At 42.0% G+C, this 22,679-nt stretch overlaps 1 protein-coding gene across 5 annotated transcripts in view; it reads left to right on the top strand.

The window, feature by feature from the left end:
• exoc6 (exocyst complex component 6) overlaps nt 1-22,679 on the top strand; it is a 52,271-nt gene that overhangs the window by 16,329 nt on the left and 13,263 nt on the right. For 3 of the 5 annotated variants that reach the window (XM_017483547.3, XM_053684854.1, XM_053684855.1), the window contains exons 5-19: nt 5-50; nt 1,955-2,159; nt 2,405-2,557; nt 2,718-2,786; nt 5,686-5,769; nt 5,856-5,902; nt 5,985-6,105; nt 12,632-12,703; nt 12,876-12,973; nt 13,075-13,180; nt 13,305-13,414; nt 16,870-16,981; nt 17,089-17,223; nt 17,544-17,723; nt 18,435-18,464. In XM_017483547.3, coding sequence (XP_017339036.1) covers nt 5-50; nt 1,955-2,159; nt 2,405-2,557; nt 2,718-2,786; nt 5,686-5,769; nt 5,856-5,902; nt 5,985-6,105; nt 12,632-12,703; nt 12,876-12,973; nt 13,075-13,180; nt 13,305-13,414; nt 16,870-16,981; nt 17,089-17,223; nt 17,544-17,723; nt 18,435-18,464 — 1,568 coding nt within the window. The remainder of the gene's footprint in view (nt 1-4; nt 51-1,954; nt 2,160-2,404; nt 2,558-2,717; nt 2,787-5,685; nt 5,770-5,855; nt 5,903-5,984; nt 6,106-12,631; nt 12,704-12,875; nt 12,974-13,074; nt 13,181-13,304; nt 13,415-16,869; nt 16,982-17,088; nt 17,224-17,543; nt 17,724-18,434; nt 18,465-22,679) is intronic. The other 2 variants (XM_017483550.3, XM_017483551.3) reach the window with 1 other exon arrangement.

Below are 22,679 nucleotides of genomic sequence, written 5' to 3'. Positions count from 1 at the left end.
ACAGTGTTGGAAATGTACAGCAAATTGAAGGAACAGCTTGAATCCAAAAGGTAACGATCCTCGTCCTTGTCGGACGTTTTCTTATGAAGGTTTTCGACCTCGCTGCTCGAGGGGATGTTGAAACTTTACTGCATTGGTCACATTGCTTTCGTTTGAGGAAAAACAGCTGAAAGATGTTAAGCCACATTCAGAGAAGAGGCACAGGGTCAACGCGGGGTCACACCGAACCTCCAAATAATGACCCTCCTTTGTCCATCAGCGTTGTCCCGGCCGGTCATAACACGTCATAAATGAGTAACCTATTCAAACGCAAGGACAATTGACCTTGTATGTGCCCTTCTGCACATCACTAACCCACACCAGCTTGCCCATTGCAGGCCTCCACCAAATGGAGTCAATTAGCGCGGTGCCTCCTTACGTTAATGTGCGGGTCGCCCCTGCTCGCTAATGACTGGGCCGGGACCCGCTCCATTCAGACAGGGACGCTTTCATGGTAATGCTTCCTGGGAAGGGCACCGAGCTCGATTCAGTGCGAAACATTAGTTAATGGATGTATGAAAAAACCCAAGTGTGCTGAAAGCATCATCACAGTCAAGGCCATAAACATAATTAGGAAGCAAATGTGAATATATTTTGGGGAGCAGCTTCAGATTTTTTTCGTTTCAGTTTTCAGCTTTAATGTTTACTTTTTTGCATGGTTAAAACAGAATTTAGCGAATGTGTTCATGTTAATTAGAGTGATGTGTTTTCTGTTGATGAGACCAGTTACTGTGAAACAACTTGTTGGAATGGAGAGAATAAAGTTCTTATTTACATTGTTTTTTTGTTTTTTTTTCAGAATTCTTTTATATTAATTATTATTCATTTATAAGAAGGTATGAAAGGCAGAACTATCGGTATCGGTCGATATCACCCTGAATATGGTTATCGATATCGGCTGAGAAATTTAGTATCGGTGCATCTCTGATTAAAACATATTACTCAGGAAATGTCTCTCTTATGAGAAAAGTTACTGGTATTGAAGTGATCTAGCACCAGACACTATCATGAGTCCAATGGACACTAGTTGTACTATTACAGATTGTATTAGCTAGATCCACGGCCACTAGGTAAATATCATGTCAGCCAGTCCTAAGTGTGACACTTGTCTTTCTAGAGATTACCAAATAGAATCCTGGCATAACCATATTGGATGTATACGATTGGATGTATACGTTGAGTGTCGGTAGTTCGGACTAAATGTATAGCGTCCCGGGAACCCCGCTGGATGTCGCTATGGCTGAATTCTGGCAAACAGACCATAATGATAAAATAATAATAGAAAGATATTTCTATTAAGTATTAGGGGGAATGTTTAGTTCTCGCCATCGTACGACAGCTACCAATCAGGGAGAGCGAAAGCTAACACGGTTAGGATCCAGCCGACCGCATCTTATGCGATGTCGGGGGTAGCGTAACACTCGGAGGAAAGAAAACGAGCTTGCAGACGCCCATGATTGGCTAGGATCGCTGTGATTGATATGGGAAAGGGAATATGCCAACCCGCGCTGAGAGTACGTCCAATTTAGTTCACTTGAGGACCCGGCCATGGACGGCCGTGGCATCATCGGGATTCGAGCTTGCCATGTCCGGCTGATAGGCAGTTTTTCTACATTGTACCACATTTTGCCGCCCGGATTGAAATTGAGAATGAACTGTATACTTCTACTCCATAATAGATTATTAATCAAGAAAACTATTTTAGCAACCATTACTGTTATTTCTAGTGAGATTGTATTAATATTATTTAACAGTGTTTACAAGTTACTATTGTGTGTGTGTGTGTGTGTACTGTATATTCTGCAATTGCTTTGAAGTACTGTGAAAATGTTCTTCACACCTATCCTTTAGATCAACTTTAGCTCATCATGTGCTTGAGTAATGCTGTCACTGACGTTCTCATTCTCCATACCAGATACTATGCTGCACTGAAAACCATGGAGCAGCTGGAGAACATTTATATTCCCAGAGTGAGCCAGTATCGATTCTGTCAGATCATGGCTGAGACGCTGCCTAAACTCCGCGAGGAGATCAAGGAGATCTCTATGTCGGACCTGAAAGACTTCCTGGAGAGTATCAGAAAGCACTCAGATAAGATCGGTGAAACGGCGATGAAACAGGTAAGAGTCTGCTTTGTTTTTATCTCTGCTTTGGAGCTACACACTTTGGAGGCACATTTTCACATGACTTCAAGGTATATAGAGATGAGGAAAAAAAATATAAAAATACAATGTATATCCTGGAGTGAGCTAGAAGTCTGCGTGACCTTTTGCATGTGGATTAAGATGAATCCAGAGAATCCTTGGAATATGTTTGCCTTTGCTGTTCAGTGTGTTTTTCTAACTGGACTGATGTTCTGGTCCAGGCCCAGCAGCACAGGACGTTTATCAGTGCCGTGCAGAAGCAGGCGAATCTCGGTTGTGCTAAACCCCTGTACAGCCTCAATGGCAGAACATCGGTCCGGCACAATGGCCTGGCTACAGAGGAAACCGTCGATGAAGAGGAGGCTGATGACGAAGTACGGCAGGTTTGGTTGTTTTAAAGCGATATGCATAGACTATACTGTAAGCTAATACAAGACGACGCTTTAATGTGTTGAATTAATGCACTTGGGATTGTTTAATTCTGTCCCAAAGTCAAGATCATACTAAGGCTCTGTGTTTGATCGTCGTCTTCAGGTGTTAACAGTGCAGGATCTGGTGGACTTCTCTCCTGTTTACCGGTGTCTTCACATCTACACTATTTTGGTACGTAGCACATCACCAGTGTTATATACACCACCAGTGGGGTGCTATGAAGTTATGAAAGGATGTTTTGGGATTTTTTTTTTTGCTCCATTGAGGAACATTCCTGCAGGGCTCACTGCTCAGTCATCCCCTCTCTGAGTTGACAGTGTGAAATCAATGAATTGCCTCTCTGCAAAGTAGCTCACCAAACATGAATGGCTTACATTGGCGCAGGGATTTTTTTTTATAGTTTAGACTGGCATACCATCGCTATTGTTTCTCTCTTGAACCCAGTGCAAACTATCAGGAGTTCAGAGTGAGATTATTAGTGCTTTGTTGCGCTCCACTATCACGCATTGTTCAGCACTAATCCTGTGTCTTTAAACACGGTGAAAAAAAAAAATGCAGGGAAACACTCCAGCGTCTAGTAGGATTGACCGAGCCATAACCTCCTGTTGTTGTAACAAAAAGACAAACAGAGAGAAAAGCCTGAGATTTGGGCATACAAGTTATGATAAAACTGCATGGTCACTGCAGAAGGATAGATAGGTCAATGGCACATGCCTTGGCCATGAATGGCTCTGTTAATGACAGCTGGGGGATTTCAACCATAGCACTGCAACGAATTGAAGAACATGCACGAACCTCAAGAGAGTAAAAAGGACATGGAAAGTTAGACTAGCTTGTATACCTGTGCTTGGGAGAAATCACAGTACCTATTTGTCCACTATAGGATCGAAGGATTTTTCAGATTTTAATGGAAATTCCAGCTGGACATAGTGGTAGCCTACCTAGTGTAACCGAATCGATTGGGTAGAAGGGAGTAATGACTTTACTGCTCATCTTGGGACCACATAAATACAGTCCAGGTCTAGTTCCTGAACTTAATGCTCAGTCTGGATCTCGGTGCTTAGTCTTGGTCTCCGTTCCAGTGCTTGTTCTTGGTGTGGGTCTCAGTGCTAAGTCTTCATGTGGGTCTCATGCTTGGTCTTGGTGTGGGTCTCGTGCTTGGTCTTCGTATGGGTCTCGTGCTTGGTCTTGGTGTGGGTCTCAGTGCTTGGTCTTCGTATGGGTCTCAGTGCTTGGTCTTGGTGTGGGTCTCAGTGCTTGGTCTTGGTGTGGGTCTCAGTGCTTGGTCTTGGTGTGGGTCTCAGTGCTTGGTCTTGGTGTGGGTCTCAGTGCTTGGTCTTGGTGTGGGTCTCAGTGCTTCGTCTTGGTGTGGGTCTCAGTGCTTGGTCTTGGTGTGAGTCTCGTGCTTGGTCTTGGTGTGGGTCTCGTGCTTGGTCTTCGTATGGGTCTCAGTGCTTGGTCTTGGTGTGGGTCTCAGTGCTTGGTCTTGGTGTGGGTCTCAGTGCTTGGTCTTGGTGTGGGTCTCAGTGCTTGGTCTTGGTGTGGGTCTCAGTGCTTGGTCTGAGTCTCATAGATAGTCTGAGTCTAAGTCCTGGTCTTGGTGTTAAGCTTTGGTCTGGGTCTCATAGTTAGTCTGGCTCTGAGTCTTGGTGTTAGGGCACTTGGTCTCTGTGCTTAGTCTTAGTCTGGTGCTTGTGCTTAATCTTGGTCCAGGTCTCTGTGCGTAGTTTTGGTCTATGCCTAAGTTCTTAGTGTTAGGCTAGCTCTTGTCTTTCTTTGTCTGTGTCTCTGTGCTTAGTTTTGGTTAAGGTATTAGTGCTTAGCCTTGGTCTGGCTCTCATGCTTAGTCTTGGTGTGGGTCACAGTACTTGGTCTGGGTCTCCTGGATAGTCTGGGTCTGGGTGTTAGTCCTGGTCTTGGTGTTAAGCTTTGGTCTGGGTCTCATGGTTAGTCTGGCTCTGGATATTGGTGTTAGTCTTGGTTGGTGTCTTGGTGTTAAGCTTTTGTCTGGGTCTCATGCTTTATAGTGGTTGAGGTTATTGGTCTTAGTAATATTTGCTCTTTTTTTTTTAATGTGTTGTCAGTTTGGCTGGAAATCCAATACCAAATCTTTTATACTATAAGTCAACAGAATGGTGAGCAATGACAGTGATAGGTCTTCATTTAGCAGCAAAATTGAAAAGAGACTATTCATATGAGTATATGTAACTATTCATATGAGTCTGCGCTATTGCAAAATGTCATGATGCAGCCAAGGTAAACATTCAGCCCTTCAGCTCGGTTCAAAAAAAGGTTAGGTCAGTGTTATCATGTGAATGCTGGGAAGAGAATTGAGGATTGGGTCTGGTTCCAGCTGCATGATTTAGTATTGCAGGTTAGAAAAGGAACCTAACCAGACTCTTGATGTACCTCGCAGTGCTTTCACTCAGTAGTGCTTGTCCTTATTTGCCCCAGCTATAACCCCTGGCAGCTATCGCTTTCCTACAGCGATGTAAATGCATAATCATGTCAAAACATGTCAGTCTGGGTCATGTTTAATGCACTTCAACAACATACTTCGATACGATTCACACGTCATGTTCCCATGGCACAACTCGCACAGGCCCGACACACCTGAAATTCCGCTGGCAGCCAAAAGCTGGAAACTCCCACTTCCAGGGTTTACGATTAAAGGATTTGTTATTACCTTCTCGCCACCTCAATCACTAGACATAGGGTAAATCTGTCAACACAGGATGTTCGAGTCACCACAAAAATACCTGCGATGTCTCTCGTTAGTGTTCCAAGATGTTTTCAAGATCGCAGTGTGGTGAAGTGTGTTTCATTTACAGTCGGTAGGTGGCAGCGAGCTTAGATCTTAGATGGTTCTTAGTGTAAATTTGTTTCATTTGTTTCCATTAGGCCTCTAACTTGAATATGCTCATTAAACCACATGGATACACTTACATATTTAAAACTTTGTTTTGGTGTGTTTTCTACATTTATTACCCCTTGCTTTGCAAGCACACTAGAAATGGTGTACTAATAAATTTATGTACATTTAACGTCGTGCGTTGCGGCCGTTTTCTAGGGCGACCGCGAGACGTTTGAAAATTATTACAGAAAGCAAAGGAAAAAACAAGCAAGGCTGGTGCTGCAGCCCCAATCAAACATGGTGAGTGCTTTTTACATCCTCAACCACCACCACCACTTTTATTTTAGCAAACCCTTCTTTAAATGTGTCTCTTGTTTTGTTCCCAGCATGAAACAGTGGAGGGCTACAGGAAGTACTTTAACCAGATAGTTGGGTAGGTTTCTGCTTTTGATTTCGGATACATGATTTTATTACACTTTCCAGAAACTGGTGTCGAACCATTCTTCTCTCTGCAGTTTTTTTGTCGTGGAGGACCACATATTGCACGCCACGCAAGGTTTAGTTACCCGAGCGTTCACAGACGAGCTGTGGAACATGGCCCTGTCCAAAATCATCGCTGTTCTCCGCACACACTCGGTGAGTAGCAAATATACTTCTGCTCACAAAGACGCACACATACAGTGTACACCTTGACTTACTTGACTTCATGCATGAAGAGAAGAGGATTTATTTTCGACCCCCTCACTCTTATAGTTGTTACCTCTATGGCCTGGTCCAAGTCCCTCTCTCTTGTTTTGTGATTGAAAGTCAGCTAGCAGTGGGAGAGGGCCGGCTTGACCTCTTTGTTCGGGCCGCTGGACTCAGGCTGTGAGCCCCAGCCATGGGGCGTTTGCATAATCCCTCGCTGATTTACAACTGACTGGGCCCTCCAAACACACCGTCAGCCCCGGCGGTTTAGAATATTCACACTTAATCTGCTGTTATTGTTGCAATCTGTCCTCATTAGGCCAAACTGACCTCTCCATTAGATCAGACTGAATAGACGACCGCTGAAAAGGCTCACCAGGAAATGGTTCCAATTATCATTCCGAATGCTTTGTTTTGAAAATAAACGTCACACACACACACACACACAAAAAAAAAAAACGTAGGGAGGGGGACTAAAGCCTTCTTAAATCTGGACCTTGTTCATGCTTCGCTGAAGGGCGAACATAGTCTCGGTCTATATAACACTAGTCTGTATAATATAGTCTCGGTCTATGTAACAGTAGTCTGTATAATATTATCTCGGCCTTTATAACAGTAGTCTATATAATATAGTCTTGGCCTATATAACATAATCTTGGCCTATATAACAGTAGTCTATATAATATAGTCTCGGTCTATACAACAGTAGTAGTCTATATAATATAGTCTCGGTCTATACAACAGTAGTCTATATAATATAGTCTCGGTCTATACAACAGTAGTCTACATAATATAGTCTCGGTCTATACAACAGTAGTCTATATAATATAGTCTCGGTCTATATAACAGTAGTGTATATAATATATTCTCGGTCTATACAACAGTAGTCTATATAATATAGTCTCGGTCTATATAACAGTAGTGTATATAATATATTCTCGGTCTATACAACAGTAGTCTATATAATATAGTCTCGGTCTATATAACAGTAGTGTATATAATATAGTCTCGGTCTATACAACAGTAGTCTATATAATATAGTCTCGGTCTATACAACAGTAGTAGTCTATATAATATAGTCTCGGTCTATACAACAGTAGTAGTCTATATAATATAGTCTCGGTCTATACAACAGTAGTCTATATAATATAGTCTCGGTCTATACAACAGTAGTCTATATAATATATTCTCGGTCTATACAACAGTAGTCTATATAATATAGTCTCGGTCTATATAACAGTAGTCTATATAATATATTCTCGGTCTATACAACAGTAGTAGTCTATATAATATAGTCTCGGTCTATATAACAGTACTCTATATAATATAGTCTCGGTCTATATAACAGTAGTCTATAAAATATATTCTCGGTCTATATGACGGTTGTTTATATAATATTATCATGCCCTTTATAACAGTAGTCTATATAATATATTCGCTGCCTATATAATATAGTCTCGGTCTATACAACAGTAGTCTATATAATATAGTCTCGGTCTATATAACAGTACTCTATATAATATAGTCTCGGTCTATATAACAGTAGTCTATATAATATAGTCTCGGTCTATATAACAGTAGTCTATATAATATAGTCTCGGTCTATATAACAGTAGTCTATATAATATATTCTCTGTCTATATAACAGTAGTCTATATAATATATTCTCTGTCTATATAACAGTAGTCTATATAATATAGTCTCGGTCTATGTAACAGTAGTCTATATAATATAGTCTTGGTCAGTGATCTGTGCTGTTTAGTGGCAGTTGTGTTGGTAATATGTATGTGATTACATTAAGAGAAAGTGTGCCTCAGGATTTTATTGTGTGTGTTTTTGTGCACACATACTGTGCTGTGTAAACGGCACGAGGTGTGCTGCCAGAGGTGGGGACTGACGCTGCGTGTCACAGCGACGCTCATTTAGCGTCATGATTTACGCACTCGCTCCCTGCTTCTCACTGAGGCGGCTAAAGGCAGGCCAGTGCTCCCTATGTCAATGTTTAACAAGGGAACCATGCTAGTGTGAGGGATCATAAATCAAAAAAGCAGCACCCACGCATGCCAGTCTGAGGAGGACTTTCCTTTACACATGGTACACGCAGAGGAGCCTAAACTGAAGGTAGCCATGTTTACATGTTTAAACATCGCTGCGAAAGACAATTTCGTGCAGTTGCGATTTCACCAATTCGAGTAGTTTTCTGCACAAAAAAAAAACGCAGAAACTCACAGCAAAATCAAGCAATTTTGAACGCAACAATCACAAAAAAAAAAGCTTCAAAATACTGTCCGGACTACACAGGGATGATTTTTGTTAATGTGATTTCTTGGCATTTCTGATTTGAGCAGTATTTTCTGCAGTCTCAGTGACAAAAAAAATTAAATAAATAAACTTCAGTCCGCTTCAAGCCAGATTTTTATATATATATATATATATATATATATATATTTTTTCTCTGATCCGATTCTTATTCAAGTTTCCAGGTATGATTTTAGTACATCCAACACTGATTACCAAGTTACATACCAAGGTTATTCAGGGTGTACCACTTTTTGGCATGGACAAACCCAGGCTTAAATGCAGGTCAAGAGAGTTGGCTACCTGGCCTAAGACAAGAAAGAAGTCTCCTTTCTGATTTCAGGATCTGTTGTTGTATGCACAAAGTACATTCAAAGCCATGTGTGCAGCTAGCTACCTGGACGAGGGCTGATTTTATATTTCTTTTATATCGCATATCCCACGATCACGTCAGTTGCCGTGCACAGATGCTCACATAGGCGTCCTTGATGTTTGCACGTAATGTTTGCACGTCCACTAGGGGACAGTATCACATGACCCAAACCAAGATTTACAGAAACGGGAATGTGAAGAAGACGAAAAACCGAGCAGAGCTCCGTGTTTCATTGTAGGAATAAGGAATAGAAATTGGTGAGAGTTTGCTTTGTAAAATGCTCCAGGGGGAAAAAAAGAAACCTTCGTGCTCGGTTACAAACCGAGTCAGTTCTCACTGAAAGCATTTCGGAAGTGTTTTCACTCGTCTGTATTCAGCAGTATCCAGAGGTTCGTGTATTAAAGCACTTCGGTTTAATCACGGTTTTAAATCCACAATTTAAACTAGCGATTACAGAATGAGAAGATTAAAGTAAGATTTCTTAACCTATTGAATGTTATTAATTCACATAGAAACACGAAATCGTTGCGTTTTCCGGCTCTGTTTTTAAACGATCGGCCAATGGCCGATCATCGATACCGATTATTGACCGATACATCGGTGCATCTCTTTTAAAAACTGCTATTATACACAGTATGTGTTGTAACAGACTACATTTTCAAAAAGGGGTTTGGGGAGCACATCCTGTAGATGATGGAAAGCACTGGATACAGGAATGAAAATGTTATCGTTTACACGCCGTAAGGTTTCGTTACATTTCCGGCAACGCAACTGAACCGACCTCCCAAAGACCATGGTCCTGAGACCTCACTGTGCTGAAGCCTTATGATGCGCAGTGTGTCTGATAGGTGGATGAGCCAGAGGTTAAAAAAAAAAAAGCTTTTTTGCGTGCAGGCATTCACTAATCCGGCCCTTCGTCACATCCCCCGGCTGGGTCAAACGCAGCGCTCCTCTCTTCACCCGCACTCACAAGGGGAGAGAGCCGGGCCGTGCACTTATTCTGATGCTAATGGCTTTTAATGACCCATTAATACATCAGAGTATTTGATCAATAAGTGACTGGCTGCCAGTTAGCCATTCAGTGTGATATTGAATCTAATTCAGTTTGATCGATAGTGCTTCATAATGCGTTCAGATGAGCCGATACAAAAAAAATACCAATATCCAATTATTTATGATGTAATTAATTACACAACTTTGAAAGAAATGTAAATAATAACTTTATTCTCTCTGTATCTACATGTTTTCCATGTTTCAGAGTAACTGGTCTCGGTTATAAAAAGAAAACACGTGACGTCACGTTAACGTTCGGCTAGCCCGTGTCTTCCAGTACGGAGAACGGTTGATCGTCCAGCGCGATAAACTCCATTAATGTCTCGGGCTATTTTGTGATGTCCGGTTAGATTGTTCTCTTGCTGTTGAGTAACGTTAGCCTTTGGATGGGATGATGCTCGTCCCTTTTTAGCCGAAGCAGCCTCCGTTTTAGCTTTAACGAACACGTCATATTCCTTGCTGTGTCGAGCTTTAAGGTGGGTCATCGGATCGGTTGTGTTCAAAGTTTTAGCGCTAGCTCCACCTCCGTGAAAAAATTCTAGCAGCGCAGAGCATACGAATCGCAAGGCTGTTGTCAATGACAACCAATTCGAAGTAATTCCACAACAGGAGACATTTCCTTCACACACAGTACGAGTTGCAGGCCAATTGTCCGACGCGTTTTCCTGCCCCCTTTTGATTGACAGGATATCGTTAGCTCTTTTTAAACATTCGTCCGTTCTCCAATAGCGCCGAAAAACGCTTTTACTGGCCGATACCGATTATCGGCTGATACATCGGTGCATCCCTATTGTAAAGCTAACACTTTATATCACCGTGTAAAAGGAAACTGTGTAACTTTGGTGTACGTGAATAAATTCCAGTGTGTTCACTGAAATTGCAAATATCACAATCAGTGCCATCCTCACTCACTACCATAGCTGATCTAATAAGATCCTTACAGTTACGGCTAGAACTCAAGGCACAATTTGTGCTACTATATACTCTCCTGCAGTGAAATACTATATTATACTATACTGATGGTTACAAAGCGCCAACACTACAGACTCCAGCTGCATAACTGACATAAAACATCATCAGATTTTCACACAAGTCCTAAAAGTAGATCAAGAGAACCCAGTTAAACAAAAGAGACAAAAATATTATACGTGGTCATATATTTCTTGAGGAAAATGATCCAATATTTACGTATCTGTGAGTGGAAAAGCATGTGAAGCTTTGCTTTTAGTATCTCGTGCAGCAATAACCGTACATAAACGTTTGCGGTAACTGTTGATCGGTCCTGCACGTCGGCTTGGAGGAACTTTAACCCGTTCCTCAGTACAGAACATCTTCAGCTCTGGGGTGTTGGTGGGTTTCCTCACATGAACTCCTTACTTCAGGTCCTTCCACAACATCTCTATTGGATTACGGTCAGGACTTTGACATGGCCGTTCCGTTTAAACCGTTCCTTGGTAGAACGACTTGCGTGCTTATGGTCGTCGTCTTGCCGCATGAGGTTTATTATATTTATACAGAAATATACTGTAGAACATTCTACAAACTTCCAAGCACCACTGTAAACGTAAAAATAAATGTCTCCTTACGGAAACCTTCACCGTATCAAAAGATTTGATGCTTTGCTTATGTTTTAATAATATTCGTTCAGTAATTTAGCTGTTTTTTAGACCATTTCATATCGATCAGTCCTTGAACGTGTCGAAGGTTACGTGAACGAGCTGTTACTATAGAAACGATGACGTTAGAACGAGCGCTTTAAAGTCATCCTGTGAATGAATCCCAGTCAGCACGACCATCAGAGCGGCCGTCATGGAACATTACTCAACACCTTCTGACTAATCACAGTTGAGTGTAACAGTGCTGTGGTTTTAATTTGTGGTCCAAATGTTTAATGGTTATAAGTAGAGATGCACCGATGTATCGGCCGCTATTTTTCACGCTATGGGCCATCGGGTAATAGTTTAAAAACATCAGATGATCGGGGCCGATTATATCCTGTCTTATCAAAAGAGGGCGGGAAAACAGCAGTGAAGCGGGAGTCTTAACTTTTTTTTTTCCCGCGCTGCTCGAGCTGAATTAAAGCACCAGTACACTGTTGAAAGATTTAAATGAAGATGAGTTGACTAAAAAGTATATAAACAGAAAAATATATATTTAATATATATAATAAAAAAGTTCATTATATATGACCAGTTTGATGTCAGTGATGAAGTAGAAATGCTCGTGTTTGTGGCGAGTGAATGTGAGACTAACAGGAGGATTTGTACAATTCAGTCCATGTTAAAAGGATTAATATCATTCAATAAGTGAAGAAATCTTACTTTAATCTTCAGAATTGAGTTCATGTGTTCATGTTCATTAGAGTGATGTGTTTTGTGTTTATGAGCCCAGTCACTGTGAAACGACTTGTTGAAATGGAGAGAATAAAGTTTTTATTTGCATTTCTTTCAGAACTGTGGAATTAATTATTCAGCGATATCACTCTGAATAATCGGTTATCGGTATCGGCCGAGGAATTTAGTATCAGTGCGTCTCTGGCTAAAAGTATATGGCGAATTTAATAAGGTTCTTGATTGGACAGGAGTGGAGATGCGTTTAAAGCACTGTTACCTTTTCTTTTATTGTTCAATTGAACTTTTTTCTGTATATGAATCATGTATTTGACTCACGACTCATTTGACTGACAGAAGGGAAATTCGAAGCCGTGCGGTCTTACGTGCAGAATCTTAATATCATGTTCCTCTGCCACAGTCTTACTGCAACGATCCTGACCTGGTCCTAGAGCTGAAGAACCTGATCGTTATCTTTGCAGACACATTGCAGGTATTTCACACCTCGTGTTCTCACGCTGTGAGGTTTACCTTGGAGTTTGCTCTGGTCACTCTGTGATATTGAATATGTACACACGTTTCCTTATACCAACAGGTCTATGACATTGTGGTTTTGACACGTTTGCTGTTTTTCTCCATCGTGTGTGTGTGTGTGTTTTGACCAGAGTTATGGCTTCTCGGTGAACAGACTCTTCGACCTGTTGTTTGAGATTCGAGATCAATACAATGAAACGCTGCTGAAGAAGTGGGCGCTGGTGTTCAGGTAATACCGAATCGATACTTTAGTCCTGTGCAGATGTATATATATATATATAAATGCTGCATCCTGGAAAGAGTCGTGTGCTTTTTTTCCTTTTCCGGCAGAGAAATATTTGAGCTGGACAACTACAGCCCCATCCCTGTAGAAAACGAAACCGAGTACAAGCTTGTGGTCAGTAGATTCCCCTTCCACGATGCCGAGATCGAAAAGGTTTGTTCAGCCTTCTCAGACGGACATTAGCGTCGCTAATGACCAAACGCAGAATTTAAACAGTTGTGCACCTCAGAGAGGATCATGCCATCACCGCGCTGTATTTTGTGCTTTTACTCCATAGCAACCATTTCCAAAGAAGCTGCCCATGTCCCAGTCAGTGCCTCAGATCTACATTCAGGTCAAGGAGTTCATCTATGCCAGTTTAAAGTTCTCCGAGTCACTACATCGCAGGTGAGTGCACTTCCTGGAGATCCCATCCGCTCATCTGGGTCATACTGCACTATCACAGTTCTCACGCACGCTGATAACTCCTGAGTGATGTACGTTCAGCCAGTCCGTACAGGATTTCGACTATATGCATGTTCGACTATATAATGATTGAGTCTTTATCGATCACGTATACATTACAGCACAGTGAAATTCTTTTCTTCGCGTACCCCAGCATGTCAGGAAGTTGGGGTCGGAGCGCAGGGTCAGCCATGATACAGCGCTCTGGAGCAGAGAGGGTTAAGGGCCTTGCTCAAGGGCCCAACAGTGGCAGCTTGGCCGTGCTGGGGCTTGAACCCCCGACCTTCCGATCAGTAACCTTGTTTAGAGTCTTGTTTAAACTTTTTCTATGGAAAATTACTTGAATTGGCGACATTGCAATTGCATAAAATTGTCTCTCGCAGTGATTTGTTGGTAATCGGGACCTTTTATCTGTACTCATGTTCGGCGCACGGGAATCAAAGAGGGCTTTGGCCGAACGCACGTCCCGATGACGTCGAAGACGTGTCGTCTTTGCCCAAACATGCAGAAAATCTGCCGTAAGCGTCCAAATTTTGCCGAGTTTGCTTGATTTTGCGCTCATCTCTGCGAAATGATTCAGCGTATAAGGCTCAAGCTCCGAATATCTTTCATTACAGGTTTAAAAATACTCTCTGATTCGGGAGCACTACTTAGAAGGTTGTTCTAACTGAATTAGTGTTTTGAAGTAAACGGTTTTGTCCAACATGCACAACATTCGCTTGCTATCCACACAATAATTTGAACTTAGTTGAATACGCCATCCTGATTGGTTCGAAGGCATCGACTAATTTTATACAACAGCACGATTCGGAGAATAGTTCCGGCTGCAAGGTTTGTATTAATGCGCTCTTTCGAATGTGTTATCGTTTCTATGGTAACAACTTACACGGGGACTTGTATGTCACGTGCAGACATTCCTCGTTTTCTATGAGCGGACCTTTACTTAGCGTTTGCGGAAGGAGTCTCCAGTTTGAGAGCTTTGTAAACGGTCAGAGGCAAAGCTTTAAGTTAAGACACGGGAAAGTCTTGGCGGCTTTGTCTTTGTAACACGACAAGCTGCATTTTGTGGTATTAACTACAAGAGAGGGGAATAACTGTTTATAGCTGTTGTAATGTTAGTTATAACAGGAAGTAGGAAGGAAGCGATAACAGGATGTTCCACAGCATTGAACGTAACTGAAAGAAAAACGAATTCATTAATTAAAAAACAGAATTTTTGGCAAATTGCTGTGGTGTAAGAGGAGTAAAACACTTTGTATATGTGCTCTTATGGGAAAAGTGAATCAAACCTAACAATACAGGGAATTATGGGTATTCCGTGGCCCCTGTGGTATATCATTTCTACACTGCCTATCGGTGTGCTGTTTGTTTGTTTGTTTGTTTGTTTTTAACACTACTGCAAATGGACAGACACTGAAACTGTGTCTTTATAAAAAAATAAATAATTATATTATCGGGAATAATGCATAAGGTTTTGGACACATGCTATCTTAGCTAAAGAGCCATAATAGTTTAGGGACTTGAGGTACTTTTAAAGTTAAGCCAAAGATATTTGTTCTAAGTAAAGCTTATTTACGGCTCCATTATTGCTTCCATTGGCCAAACAAATTGACCAAGAGGTGATAGATTAGCAAGCAGGTTTTATCACTGAACATTTGGTGGATTTCCGAGCAGGATTTGAGCAGCAGCTTAGGTCTTTTGTCAGTCATCTCTTGTTAGCGCTGGCATGTGGAGCTCTTATCGGAAAAATATGGCTGGAGAGAGTGATTTAACTGATCCTCGATCAAACTCTCAGTGGGAAGCTCCATTCTGACCCGCCTACAGCCAGTCTGCCAATGTTTGTTCTGTTTAAGCTCTGCGGTATTTAGCGAGGTGTTTCGCATGGTCGGTGTTGTGCTGGCCCAAACAGAGAGAGGGACTGAGTAGCTGCAGTCTTACAGATGGCATTTCCATCATGTGTAACGTGGAGGCGAAGCATTTTCACCCCCCAAGAGTACCGCTCTTCTCGGATGATGTTTATGTTTGAGCAAAACTTCGTGGTCATGTTCTGTTATCCCTATTGGCCTGGAGATTGCTGAGGACGGTACCGCTTGAAGTACCATGGAAATGGTTTTGGACCTCAATTCCACATGGACATCCTCACTGTGGTTGATGGGACTACGGTTGGCCTTAGGACTGCACTTACCACGAACAACTTTGCACTCAAGTCTCCTTTAGTGAATTAGTTCAACAAACAGCCTTCATATAAAACCATAATGAACTTCCCTTTACGTTCACGCTATCCGTCGTTACCCAGATGAGGATGGGTTCCCTTCTGAGTCCGGTTCCTCTCAAGGTTTCTTCCTCATATCATCTTAGGGAGTTTTTCCCTCACCACCGTCACCACCGGCTCGCTCATCAGGGATACATTCACACGTTTAAAATCTGTATCCTGTGTTTATACGTTTCTGTAAAGCTGCTTTGAGACAACGTCCACTGTTAAACGCGCTATACGAATAAAACTGAATCGAATTGGTACCATCACCGAGGCCTGTAACTGCCTGGAAGGAGAAGAAGGTGGAGTGTGTGTGTGTGGTGGAGTTAGGGTCGATAATTGCCTTGTGGGCAGTCAATGCAAATTACCGCACAGTTCACACTCCTCTCTAATTGTTTCTTTGTCATGTTAAGGGTGTGGTAATGAGTGGCCTCTGGACCTCACTATTGACTGTTTGCTTACCTAAACCCCTCCCTCTCAATCAACACCTCCACACACTGACACACACACACACACACACACACACACACACTATCTGCAAAATCAACACTCTAGCAACGTCCTGTTAATACTCACACCTAGTTGCTGCTGCTGAGTTGGTTGACAGCGAGAGCTAGGTTAAGGTTAAAGGCTACATGCCTTTGGGGTTCTAGTAGTACGTTATTTTCCACCAACAATCAGTGCGTTTACATGGACAATAATAATCCGATATTAACCCCATTAAGACAATACTCATTAAGAAACTAGCATGTAAACAGCAGTTTTTAATTACCTTAATCTGATTAAGGTCATACTCGAAGTAAACACAAATGGAATTAAGACGTGTGGAGTATTCCTGTTCTAGTCGCATAATCGACGTGCGTTACAGACATGTACACATCTTAATCACGTTATTAACGTCGTGTGAGAGTTTTCACCGCATTTTGCGACAGGACACGATCACACGGCAGCGCTCAACCGCTTGACGGCAAACAAGAGAGCACGGCTGCGTCCCAAACCGCGTCCTTGCCTACTATACGCCTGTAGTAGACGAAAGTAGTAGTCATAAACAGAAAGATGAAAAGACCCCGTTCTCTTTTGTACGTACGTACATACGTAGATCTGTACACACTGTGTGTCCTAACCGGTTCGTCTTTCCCTTCAGCTCTACTGAGATCGACGACATGCTCCGTAAATCCACCAACCTGTTGCTGACGAGGACGCTGAGCGGCTGCTTACAGAACCTCATCCGAAAGCCTCATATAGGACTCACTGAGGTCAGCATCACGTTTCTGCGGTTACCCTGCGCATCAAATGCCAGCGCAGTTTGACAGCGTGTATGTAAACGAGTGTGGCGTGATCGAGTTATGTGACTGTTTTGCAGTTGGTTCAGATCATCATAAATACCACCCACTTAGAGCAAGCGTGTAAATACCTGGAAGATTTCATCACCAACATTACCAACGTCTCTCCGGAAACCATCCACACCACAAGACTCTACGGCCTCTCCACGTTTAAGGTTAGATACCTGGCAAGGAGTTGACGTCTGGAATAAGGTAGACGCTATTGCCCCGGGATTATCGAGCCAACGATGGAAAATGTCCTAATCACAAGAATAATAATAATAATTTTTAAAAAATAGTACAATAGTAACTAATCCTGCAGCTTTTAATTCCATAAACTTGACCACCCTTTCTCAGAAGACACCATTAAGAACCTTTATACTGAGCCTACTAGCATATAAACCGATTGTTTTATGGGATTAAAGGTCAAGAAGACCTATAAGGCAAGTCGTTTGAGTGAAAACGAACATTCATGACACCGTTCCTTTGTCTTTAGGATGCCAGGCATGCAGCAGAAGGCGAGATCTACACCAAGCTCAACCAGAAGATCGACGAGTTCATCCAGCTTGCCGATTACGAGTGGAGCATGGCCGAGTCGGACGGCAGGGCCAGTGGCTACCTCATGGATCTCATCAACTTCCTGCGTAGCACCTTCCAGGTCTTCACACACCTGCCGGTGAGCCTCGCTAAGCACGCACAGCCTCGTCGTGGTGTTGTGCTCATTTATATACACGACGCTGTGTGTGTTTCCGGTTGTAGTTTTAAACGTTTGTCGAGCCGTGTGTACGTGCGTGTGTGTGTGTGATGGTCCTGTAGAACATCATGTTGGCGTGTCTGTTCCTTTTACTGTGCGTCTGTCATTTTATGGGGACAGAAGGAGCTTTTTGAAACCCCGACAAAGACGCAAGGAGTAGAGAGAAGAGAGAAAACAAATGTTTAACTTGGAGGATTAGAGTAGCAGCTCATATTGGACACTGATGCTTACTAGTACTAAACCGAACACTTTATAGCATTCCTGGTTACCTAGGACCACATCATCCACACATTTTAAGACTTTCATATATATTTAAATGATGCAACCATGAACCTAAACATCAGATACAGGTACATTTCTGTTTTTATTTTAAAGACATAGTGCTTGCCTGCTTTACTCTCCAGTTCGCCCTTGCTCTGAAAAATCTTACTTTGTCTCCTGTTTGATCTCCACTGCTTTTTGTTTTGTTTTATATCCAGGAATGTCCTCTCTCTCCTCCAAGTGACTGTAGCCTTGTATTTCTTTCTACCAGGCATGCTTGGTTATCAGATTTTTCTTTATCTGTCCATTTATTGTTGCCATACTTTCTTTCCCTGTCTTTGTTCTTTTTATTTTGTTGGGGGTTCTGCTCAGAATAACACCAATGATCATGCTGCGATGTCGGTAAGTAAACACCCTCCTTACACCCCCAGAGTGGGGGGTAAAAAAAAAAAAAAAAAAAAAGCGCATGCTCGTGTCCGCTGTATGGACTCGCCTCTAGGCTTGCTTTGCTTCCTTCTCCACATTGTTGTTCCAAACATGATCCAGGTCAAATGTTGTGAACACCTGATCCGTTTCCCCCCGACTGCTCGACGTAGGACGGATTCTCACTTGAGATTCACGCGCGGAGGTTTTCGTTTTCCAAAAAAAGCCGCCATCTTTTGTGTTGCCACTTCAAGTCTCAAGTCAGAATGCAGCCTGATCATTGACAGCAGAATGAAATGTGTGGTTTGAAATGTCCTGTGCATTCATGTACACTGAACATAGCTTAAGTCTTAACTCGATTTGGATTTATACAGAACGGTCCAAAAGCCTGAGTCTGCTCCTCACTCTTTATTTCATCATTTATTCATGTAATGGGCCGGCATCCCATTCTGGGTGTACTGCATGCCTAACGCTCCTAGCACAAGCTTTGGATCCACTGCGACCCTGACCAGGATTAAAGCTTTGCTAAAGATCAATCCGAATAATACATCATCTAAACCAGCCTTAGCTGTAGATTAACAATTTAAAACTTGTTGCGCTGCCTGACATGTGATCATGCCTCACTGAGAGCAGTCCGTCATATGCTACCCTGTGTGGGTTTCTAACGAGAAATGATCGTAGCCCTAATTTATAAACTCCAGACTACCACCCATTACACACTACTTTTTTTTTTTTTTTTTTTTTTTAACAATGTATTATATTTAATTTACATGTTACATTCTTGGCTTTGTACTAGCTTTGCAAAGCAAGCTATGGTCTCCCTTAAGAGCTGCGTACACTCATCAAAAGCAACCATGATCCTTTACTTCCTTCTAACTTCCTTCCGTCTCTACACATATTTAACGAGAAGTCGTATATGACCGGATAAGGTGAAACTACGGTTATAGGGTTTTCTTTATTTGTTTGTGTTAAACAGTTAATGTGAACTAATAAGGTAGGAACTGAAGTGGTGACTGGGGAACTGAAGAAATGTAGAGCCACCCATGTCATTGGACTGGTCATAGGAGTCATTTGGCTTGTCGCTTTAACACGTCATGACTGATCTGCATAGAACTGAGAAAATCTCGAGTCATTGACATTGCTTGTTGCACTGTCGCTTTGTCGCTTGCTGCTGTTGGTGAAATCGTGGCTCAGTGTCGCACATAAAAGATACATGGAAGATGAATGATTGGCTGTCGCTTGCTTGTGTGAACGTAGCAGGGTTGTATTCCAGACTGCCATTGTGAAGTCAAGTCAAGACGGATCAAGATCGAGACCGAAAAACCATCAAATCCTTTTCGAGGCCGAGCCGTTACATCAATTTCATATATCCCAGACAAGTTCTCTTGAGAACTACCTAGAATCCTGCAGAATAGTTCTGGAGAATAGACGTAGGCATATAATTCGGTTATCTCAATAAATAAATAAATAAATAAATAAATAACACAAACGTTATTACTTCAAACTTTTGGTCAAGACCGTGGTATTATTTAGTGAGACCAATGCCTGAGACAGAGATAAGTCCAAGTGCAAATACCTATAAGTCTGAGACAAGTCCATGTTGATACAGAAAACATCTTGTGTTTGTATTAAAGTGCACCTATTATGGTTTTGAAACGAGCCTAATTTTGTTTTAAAGGTCTCCTACAATAGATCGACACGCATCCGAGGTCAAAAAACACTTTAACGTGCTCATAATTTAAACTGCAGCGTTACCATTACCGTTCGTTCAATGATCCGTTCTAAAGGATTCATTCTAAACTCCTCCTTTCAGAGAGCATACTCTGCTCTGATTGGTCAGATGTCCCAGTCTGTTGTGATTGGTCTACCGCTGTCAACATGTCGAAAAGGAAACGCCCACTACAATAACGAGTTTCAGCTCCGTCTGAATAAAATTAAGACCAGAGGCGGGTTTTTTCTTACACACCTACGTAGGTTAGTACAGGAAGTGAGTCTGGAATCACTAACGAATCGTTTCAGCTGTTCAGAATCGATTCCTTCTTTTGGGAGTCGATGACTCGGTTTGTCGTGCGCTTTGATTTTTGAAACTTTGCAGACGTTTTTACATTCACGAACAGCTCCGTAACGCACTACATGAAAGGGAATATCTGAAAAACCATAATAGGTGCACTTTAATAAAGAGTAGTCTCATTCAGTTGTGAGATATAGTTGTATGTTTTCATAATAATTGTAACTTTTCCCAGAATTCATGTCTTTGGATCCCAGTGGTGCAGTGGGCATCCATAACTGGCCTCGTTCTCCTTTCCCAATCACGTTTGTGCGTAAGCTCATACGTATACAGTGTAGTACAAGGCCGTTGGCGTTCTCCTCGGAGTACATTCAGTATTATTTAAGAAGAAAAGAGCAGACTCGCCTTTTTAACCTTACTGTGCATGTGAAGCGAATTGCTGTCTTGCACACTAGCTAGGTATTTTAAATGGATTCGCTGATACTACCCACTGGCATGTAGACTGACCATTTGACTTTTTGTCAGTATGAAGTGGTTTGTTTTTGTAACAGATTGGATTTTTATGTCTCTTTTATTCTACTCTCTGGCCTAGCCTCATACACCGCTTAATAAAGCTGCCAGTGTGTTGGCTGTTTTAGTTTCTCGTGTGAATCATTCTCTTGATCGTATGAAGTTGCTCGATAAGATGATAAGTCTTGAATTGGAGCAGAAGCAACTGTGCCGAATGGAAGTGTGTATTGTAGACACAGGCGTTTAAAAAAGTGGCAGTTCATGTAGACAACGAGGGTTTTAATGGTTCGTTTTTAGGGCCATTTTTTTTTGAAAGAGTTCGAGGTAGTCTCTAAAAACGAAGCATGATGATATGACGATTATATTGCACACACAGTGGGGGAAATGAGTATTGAACGCGTCAAAAAAATTTTCAGTAAATATATTTCCAACAAGGCTATTCACGTGAAATTTTCAACCAGACATCAGGATTAACTCAAGACATCCAGAAATATAAAGAATTCATAAACATTAAAGCCCGTAAATAAAGTTATGTGTAATAAAGTGGAATGACACGGGAAAAAAGTATTGAACACGTTAAGCAGTTCTCCGAGGCAAGGTAAGGCAGGGAACCAGCTGAATTCCGTAAGTAATTATACCCCCTATCTGCAAATTAATATCAGCTGGGTTAGTAAATCGATGGTGTATAAAAAAGTTTTTTCGTTACCAAGATGTCACACAAGAAACATCTCATGATGGATCAAAGCAAAGAGCTCTCCCAAGACCTTCACAACCTTATTGTTGCAAAACATATTGATGGAATCAGATACAGACGTATTTCTAAACTTCTGAGTCCTCCAGTAAGCGCCATTGGGGCCATTATCTGCACGTGGAAGCAACATCACTCCGTCATCAACCGGCCACGCACAGGAGCTCCTCGCAAGATTTCTGACCAGGGAGTCAGAAGAATAATAAGAAGTGTAGCCCAAGAGCCAAGGACCACTCGGAAAGAGCTCCAGAAACACTCGGAGGCAGCCGGTGCCATCGTCACAGAGAAAACAATAGGCAATGCACTCCACTGCTCACGCTCACCATGCAAGACTCCATTACTAAAGAAAAGGCATGTCGAAGCTTGTTTAAAGTTTGCTGCAACTCATTTGGACAAGACTATGAAATACTGGGAGAGTGTAGTCTGGTCAGACGAGAGCAAAATTGAACTTTTTGACTGTCATCCTGCACACCATGTTTGGAGAAGAAATGGCACTGCACATCACCCTGAAAACACTACACCAACAGTGACGTTTGGAGGTGGAAGCATCATGGTGTGGGGCTGTTCTTCATCCAGACTTCATATAATTGAAGGAACGATGAATGGAGCCCTTTACCGGGAGATTCTTGAGAAGAATCTGCTGCCATCCACCAGGATGATGAAGATGAGACGTGGGTGGAGCTTCCAGCAGGACAACCATCCAAAGCATACAGCAAAGGAAACTCTCAGTTGGTTTCAGAGGAAAAAAATCAAGCTGTTAGATTGGCCCAGTCAATCACCTGACTTCAATCCAATTGAACAAGATTTAAAGACAATATGTTTAGAAGAATCGGCCAAAATCACACCTGAATACTGCGGCCCATTAATTTCTTCATACAGGAAGCGTCTTGAAGCTGTCATTACAAACAAAGGCTTCTCCACTAAGTAT

This window comes from Ictalurus punctatus, chromosome 13, assembly GCF_001660625.3.
Source record: "Ictalurus punctatus breed USDA103 chromosome 13, Coco_2.0, whole genome shotgun sequence".
In the NCBI taxonomy this organism is placed as follows: domain Eukaryota; kingdom Metazoa; phylum Chordata; class Actinopteri; order Siluriformes; family Ictaluridae; genus Ictalurus; species Ictalurus punctatus.
Note: the sequence above shows the minus strand (reverse complement) of the source record. Positions and strands in the feature narration are given on the sequence as shown.